Below are 8,349 nucleotides of genomic sequence, written 5' to 3'. Positions count from 1 at the left end.
AATACACTTATTTGCTTTTTTGCCAAGCGTTAGATAAATAGATTGATACCACTTTTATGTCCATTTGCTAAATATGAAGCTAATTAGCTTAGCATTACTATGGGAAATAAGGGGAAACAGCTAGCCTGGCTTAGCCCGAAGGTAAGAAAATCCACCTACCAGCACTTCTAAAGCTCACTAATGAACACAGTATATCTCCTTTGCCCAATCTGCACAAAAGGCAAAGTGTAAATATGATATCTTGTGTTTTTATGTCATTGTGTACCAGACTATTTCTTAACCAAATGCAGTAACTTTTTGGAGTCTCTGCATGTTGTTTGGCGACATCCATGGGACAAAACCCCTGGAAGTTGCTAATCATTAATGAACTTTATGCTGCAATCATGTCATATTGGACTTATTAAGTTTCCAACTTTTAAATAGTGTTCAAGTCAACTTTCAAGTCATTATCATGACTGGGAACCTCTGATTTTTCTAGAAGACTTAGCACTTAGTGCCTATAAGAAATCAAGCAATCAGGGATTCTACACTTAAGACAAGGTCTGTGATTCAATGTAATTAAACCCAAATATAATAGATACAATATTATATTGTCCATAAACATTTACATTTTGAGTTATTATATTTGAATAACAATTAAGACAATCAGAGGAACATCAATAAATATCATTGTTTAATGGAACTCCTTCTTGTTTCATATAGGTTTTACTTTTAATTACATAAATATAAAAGTACAATCATTGGTATAAATGTGCAACTTGCAAACAGAATGAATTTGCATACATTAACTGGATGTTACACCACGATGCAAGCAACATGAGACACACACCAAGGTGTAGAATTATGTTGATGTCGATAGAGCCAAAGGTCAACATAACTGTGGATCACAGACACCTCAAGTAACTTTGAAATTGAGATCTGAATGCAGTTTGTGGCTCCATATCATATGTCTTCATTCGAAAGAAACAACAGGCACACATGCTGGGTGGATTTGGGAATCAAGCTCCAGATCAAAGCCAACAATGTGACTCTTGTTAAATATCAGAAGCAGCCAAGCAGAGCAGTAATACATCATTCTGTTACAGGGCCACTCAGCTGTTTACCTGCCTGCTGGTAGCAGCCATTTCCAATGTGCTCCAGCCAAATTAATGTAAATACAATTTGTTTCTGAAAGAAGCAGCTTTAACAGTCTCAAAATACAAAAGGTCACGCACTCTTCCTCCGAGGAAACTCGAGTGAGCACAGTGTTATGTATCATACTGCGATCACAAAGAAATAATAGCATTGCTGAATAAATAATAATGCCATTAGCACCATCAACAGCCTTCAAGATTAACACTAACAACATCTCCAGTCTCTGCTTATTTCAAACAAATTGTTTTATTATGGGGCTTGTAATGGCTATGGAGCATGACATTTTAATGGTGCTATTTTACAGTCAAAATACTGTTGACTACAGAGCAGTCAGAGCATTTTCCAGTCTGAATACACGACATTATGTGTTGACTTGAATAAAGACTGGCAGTGTTTAACAATCTAAGAATTATTTAACGCTGAAAACTTCACTGCAAATCAGGCAGCGCTGTGATCCAAGTCTGCTATGTTCACCCATATTAATAGTGTGGGCTTGAAAATTTTGCATCATTTCAATCGAATTTCATGTTTGATGAGAACATGAAAGGAATTAATTACACTAAAAAGAAAAGCCAGAGATATCACATTTAAGAGTCGTTTCTGCTGATAACAAATACAAACATACAGTAAATCCTAAGACCACCTGTCTCCTCTTACAGAAGATACAGAGGACAGTGGGCAAGTTAAAACCATTGCAATCAATGGAGATCAATTTTGCAAAATGCAAAAAGATTGTAAGGTACAACACACGAGTTCTACACACTATAATCTTTTCAATAAGGAACCTTTTTGTAATATGCAAGGACTAAAGTAAGGCAATTGATTTCAAGCCACGCATGCATGTTAGGTGAGCAAACATTACTCTAAATACTATATTCAGGTTCTTAAAAGCTTGATGTGTTTCAGGCTTAAGGAAAATACATTTTAATGGATATTATATTAAGTCAAATACCTTCCGGGGGACTTGTGTTTAGGTAAGCATTTAAGATAACATATCACAGTCCTTTAATTCTCATTTTGAGTCCTTTACAACCTCACTGGGTTGGACACACAAATGCATACACACATGCTCCTTGTCAAAGTTAAGGATACAATGCAGCTAGCTAGACTCCAAAAGCTACACAGGCTTTTAAAAATCAGTCAGCAATCCGGAAACCTCTGCCATTGTAACCTTAAGCCTCAGAGGGACAATGAAGGTTCACATACGGCATCATTTAGGAATCATTATTCTAGAGAAGTGCCAGAAAAAAAACGTTCACTCCTGACATATGATAGCAGGAGGAACACCACTAACAGTATGTCATTTGCTACAGCATGTCCATACTCCTGCTCAAATGTCCCAGGGCTTGACATGTTTCTGTCTGCAATGTCACTGCTAACGGCGTGGCAACACATGAACTCCCCCTGGCACTGCGAGCTTCACATCACATCACTGACACACAGAGTCTCTGTTGGGAATTGTTAAAGGAACGCTTTCTTGCAGAGTTAGATGAGAAGATTGATACCACTCTAGTAGCTCTTTTCCTTAGCTTTGCATGACTGGAAACAGGGGAACAAACAAGATATAATGTGTTAATTAGTGAGCTTTAGATGTGTGTGTAGGTAGCTTTTATTACATCAGAACAGAACCAGGAAGCTGGTTAGCTCAACATACAATAAAGACTGTTCTAAAGCTTTCTAATTAACAATTCATAGTTTTACAGAGGGTTATGTGCCAGGCTTTTTCTTGGCCAGCACCAGTTACAAGGTGGCCTAATAAGAAGAGACTCCAGGATGTTACTGGCCCTGGTTAAGAAAAAACTTGGTGAAGCTAATTTTGCCTGGAAACAGGTAGCCTGGCTCTGTCCAAAATGTTACAAAATCCACCTACCAGCACATCTAAAGCTCACTAATTAACTCCTTATATCTCATTAGTTAAATCTGTACAAACACCAAAGAGGAAAAATGAGTCAGTTTGGTTTTACTTCAAGTTAAACTCACCAGCTCCAGCTACATATTTACCTTACAGACTAACTCTCAATCTAACTCTCAGCAAGAAAGCAAACATGTATTCTTAAAATGTCAAACTACTCTTTAACATTTGAAAAGCCTGTATTCTTTTTACAACTCCAATATCCATGTTTCTAGAAGGTAGTTAAGTTCTGGATGCTGAATCTCGTCAGTCTGCTGACTGACTGTGGGAGAGACGTGACAGTTAGACTTCTTCAATCATTCACAGGTAGATATTTGAAAGCTATATGTAGAAAAATAGACTTGAAAAAGTCCTCTGTTTTATATACAGCTATCTTGTATGGCTTTACCATATTGGCATGCAGGAAAAACTAAGACAAGCCTGAAGATTTAACTACCTGAGTCATTTTCTATATTCCTCTTGGTGAGACTGGGGAGTAAAGGAAATTATTCAGATCTATGCACGAACAGGATGAAAATCAACTAAGGATAGATCCAGATCCAATTCACGCCTTTTTGTAAAAGCGATTTTTAAGACATTCCAATGTTATATTTATATATATATGTATATATATATATACACTTATGGCATGTCTCATCATATTCACAGTGTAAGGGTGATGAGCGTGAGGAGAGAGCTGAGATCTGCGAGAAAAAGGAAGCAGGAGGGTTTTGGTGCAGTGTGTGAAGTGAATGCAGAGATGACAGAGAAAACGAAGTGAGTGGCCTGGGAGCATATTAGATGTTGAAGATGGACGCCAGGAAACATTGAGCCCTTGGCCAAGAGAGGCCGTTGATTTGAATAGGGCATGGGTATGAAGGGAGTCTATTAACGCCACCTCCTCTACCTCCACTGCTGTCACCAGTCCCTCCCTTCCTTCATCACTGCCTTCTGGACAGTTTAACTAACAGTGTCTGCTCCTCTGTCTTGTTGTTTGCAAAACATCAAACACCATCACGCGGCTTTAAATCACAGATGCCTCGGAAGAGATAGTTTCCGGCAACGAGGGCATCGATCGTGAAGCCTGACAGGGTAGCACCGTATCCTCTGCAAACACCCTCCATCCATTAAACCTGGGCTACACATTTACACAAGGAAAATCTACCTCTGCAGGCTTTTGGATCATGCTTTGTTTTACAGAGTGAGCAATGTATCTGCCATGAAATCTCCCTTGATGAAAACCTAAAATCACCACAAAAGATAAGTTAGTGTAAGTGAGAGAATCCTTCAGAGTTTTGCTTTCCACTCCAGCATCTGACATTGACCCGGCTACTTCCAATCTGCATAATTTACTGAAACATAATGTGCCTACGGGATAAAACCATCCATATTTCGCCTCCTTCGCCACCTCCCTCTTCTCTGTTATATTTCACTTCAAGGAAACATAAAATGACTTGTCATATATTCTGTTTTACAAATACATCACTCTACGTTCTGCATTAAAGGAGTAATTAATACAACACAAGCCTTTATCATTTGTTTCCCTTGCAGGCAGCTGTAAGCTTGAAAAAGAAAAGAGAGAAAGGGATGGCAAGTCCCTTCTTTTACCCTTCAAGTCAAAGTCTTTGGCTGCCAAAGCATTTTCTGAGCTGATAAGAACGCCAGTTCCTCTCTCACGAGGAATGGATTTTCATTCTTCAACTCTGCTCTTTTCGCCATCTTGCACTATGGTAAGTTACTCTTTGTAGCCTGTTAGTGTGGCACACTGTAAAAACGCCCCTGACTAAAATCCTGTCAAAAGCAGCTGCATCCCAGCAGCCACTTGCCCCCAGAAATGAAATCAATCACCTGAGGGTAAAACTTGAACCATGTTGAGAAAAAATAGGATTTGCACAATCAATGGAAGGTCTAGAAATGGTGCAAAAAAATGGATGAGAAGTATAATGCATAGATCAGGATGTGCTATATCATTCAGTGATTACACTAGTTGTTTATATCATCATTCAATATGTACATTCAAATAAACTGGCAAAAGCCCAAAACTATGAAGATTGCACTGTATGCTTCCCTTGGCTCCTTTACAGCCACAACATTTCAGGCATATAAGTCTGATATATTGATCGTATATAACAGACTCATTCCTCTTCAGACTAACACTTACATTTAAGAGACTTTCAGTGATTTGTTCTGGGTTGGATTTGAGGTTAATGAAATGGGTGATCGGGGGTCCCTTTGCTTCCAGATCAACTTCTGCTTTTTTTGTTCTCTCTTCATGCCATCATCACTCAAACCATCACCATCATTATCGGTATTATGGACACAGGCTTGTAATTCCAACCAAAAGTATCCGAAAAAATCATCTATATCATGCATAACAAGTTACATTGGCAATCCTTTTCAAAAGCCTTATTTTTTTATGGCAATCAACCTCAGGGTTTGTTACACAGTGTGAGAATAGGGAACTCCCATACTTTATTTCCTGTCTCTCTGTGTCTACCTGGAGTTACTCGTCTCTGCCAGCCGGTTGTTCATGATCCCGAGGGCACCAACCCCTCCAGAGAAACCATTATGGCGTGAGCTGCCACAGACTGTCCTGGGATACCCGTTGGCCGACTCGGACAACTGCTTCTGCATGATGGCCAGTGACACCTTGTTAGAGGCTGCCAGGTCTTTCATAGAGATCATTTCCCCTGATAGTCTACGTCCCTCAGTGTCACTATCACAAGGTCCATCTGAGTCGGGCGGCTGGCCAACACGACCCTGGCGACCCTTAGAGCCCGGGCGGATGGCATTGCGTCTGCCCAGGAGGGCACTGGCTTTATTGCAGCGCTGACAAAACAGGCAGCTCATTTTCTCCAGCATCCAGTTGAGCACCTGCTTGATGACAATAGAGATGACATTAAAGAGCGAATAGATGCAGCACACACCCATTAGCATGAAGAGGAAGTTAGCCACTCTGTAGAGGCTTTGGTATTCGTAAGCCGCGCTCTGGCTGCTGACAAAGTCCCCAAAACCAATGGTGCTGAAGGTGACAAAGCAGAAGTAGAGTGAGTCTAAGTAACCCCAACCCTCCACCGGGGTGTACATGGCTGATGCACAGCAGGAGATAGTAATGGCTGACAGGCCGAGAATCAGCATCACATGGTACACGGAGGGCTTCCAGCCTGGAAGGGAGTAGGCTGAGAAGTCATGGCGGATGCCTGGCGGGAGTAGACCGCTGTTCCTGATTCGCCGCTCCCTCACAGCCTTCATCACTACGGCCAGCAGTGTGATGATTCGCTCCAGGAAGAGGTTAAAGAAGAGGATGGTGGCAGCACAGCCCAGAAGCCCGTAAAAGATTAGGAACACCTTGCCTGCAACTGTCACAGGCGTCGTCATCCCAAAACCTGCAGAGACAGAAGAGAGATATCAGATAGTTAGTCCACTATAGAGCCCTAACTGAGGCTAAAGATGTCCTCAGTTTCATCTCAAGAAATTATGTCTAGAGACAAGGGAATCGAAGCATAAAAGCAAACTCAAGTCTAAATTAGGTTTTTAAATGAGGCTTAAATCATGTTTCTAAACATTTCTGCCCTTAATGAAAAATTCAGTAAAAGAGGGGATTGAGTGGATTACACACAAAAAATGTGCTGAAAATACTTGATAATGATTTGTGCTGATGTTGATATGAGACTGTAAGCTTTCTCTGGAAGATGAACCATAAAAAAGTGGCTATGGGATAATTAAAAAAACAGTGGTTTGCATTTATAATGAAGTTTAGAAATTGAGGGAAAATAACAAAAAAATTACACTAATGTAAAACCAAACACATCTTTTACTGAATGCGCAGATTTAAATGTCCAATGCTATTATTGTAGTTATTAATTCAGGAAATGTAAATAGTACACTGACATAAGATAATTTTATAGTGTATTTGTATATTTTATATATTGTATATTTTTGTATATTAAATAAAACATTTTGCATTGTGTAAAGCCACTGGATATTGTACAGTGCACAATGTGTGTTTACATAAAGTACAGTATTTACTATGCTGTTTATTGCTGTTTGGTGTGATTGCAAAACCAAGGGCATATGGGCTATTTTGAGAGGAGGAAGATGCCAGGAATACGCTTAGGTAAGCCCTCTGAATATTTTTTTTCTTGGCTGTGTGGTTTGGCTTCCTGCTATCTTCTGATTTCTTAGTCAATTAGACTGAGTGTTCAAGCTGAGGAAGGGGTTGCGAGAGAAGAGGACAGGAGAGGAAAGGATGTTTATGGATTCTGCTGCATGTTTCAGGAGCACTTCTCAATCCCGACGAGTGTCACAGGTGCAGCTCTGACTTTGCAGCTCTGATGTTAACATTAGCTGATGAGTCTCTTATTATTTGAGAACAGTGTTGATTCCTCTATAAGATCAAATCATTTGATAAATTCTGTCAGCGCTGAAGGCTGAAAACATCATTTAGCTCAATAGTTAGCAGTGGCTTATGCAATTGTTCTCAACCTTTTTGGCTTGCGACACCTTAAAATGAAGCGTCTACTTTCAATCCCTAAGTACAGGTTATAGCCACAGTGTGGGCATTTGCTGCAAGCAATTCAAAGAGGGACTCTTCCTACTTGTTTTTCAAATGATTTTTAGACGCCTGAATAGGTGAAATTATCCAGTATTTCACCAGAGACACATCCATGCTAGTGGCTGTGTGCGGCAGTACTTAAAGGCACAGCGGTACTTAAATGCTAACAACAACTTACTGACAAGTTGATGTTTAGCCGGTATAATGTTTACCACGTTCAACATCTAATTTTAGTGTGTTTGCAGACTAAACACAACACATATATGGCGTTGTCTCTGTGAGGTCACCCGTAGGTTTCTGAAGAGCTGTTGTGAAGTTCAGAGTGCGGTGTCTATGGCCATCGCCATCTTGTTAGTCATGACTTTGCTGGCTCCAAAAATGGGCAAAACATATGGCTCATCAGTGGAACAAAGGCGGGTCGAATAAAGCCTACTGAATACAGTCGCCTGTGATGGCACCCACCTGTTACTCAAAGCGGCCATTTGTTTTAATTATGCATAACTTTAAGCCTTGATATAATTTAAATGGGTGAGCCGTGGGTGTTGCTGCATTTTTCTTGATTCTGTACAACATTTTAATCCATCCAATAGTTGGTGAGATATTTCAGTCTGGACCAGAGAGGTGGACTGACAGACATCACTACAGCAAAACAACCTTTAATTAAATAGTAACCTAAATATTGTTTGTTATCCTGTTCATAATCTTGTGACCCTTCAGATTTCAGATCCATCTGTAGGTTCTTGAAATCACTGGTTTATAGCATAATTGA

The 8,349-nt window shown here is 40.0% G+C and overlaps 1 protein-coding gene across 1 annotated transcript in view; it reads right to left on the bottom strand.

Moving 5' to 3' along the window:
• Positions 1-748: 748 nt before the first annotated feature.
• Positions 749-8,349, bottom strand: part of kcnk12 (potassium channel, subfamily K, member 12) — a 20,298-nt gene continuing 12,697 nt past the window's right edge. Inside the window, exon 2 of the mRNA XM_035662967.1 lies at positions 749-6,411. Coding sequence (XP_035518860.1) covers positions 5,519-6,411 — 893 coding nt within the window. The 3' untranslated portion in view covers positions 749-5,518. The remainder of the gene's footprint in view (positions 6,412-8,349) is intronic.

The sequence above is a fragment of the Morone saxatilis genome, unplaced genomic scaffold (assembly GCF_004916995.1).
Source record: "Morone saxatilis isolate NCDOM2014 unplaced genomic scaffold, NCSU_SB_2.0 Contig19, whole genome shotgun sequence".
NCBI lineage: Eukaryota > Metazoa > Chordata > Actinopteri > Moronidae > Morone > Morone saxatilis.
Note: the sequence above shows the minus strand (reverse complement) of the source record. Positions and strands in the feature narration are given on the sequence as shown.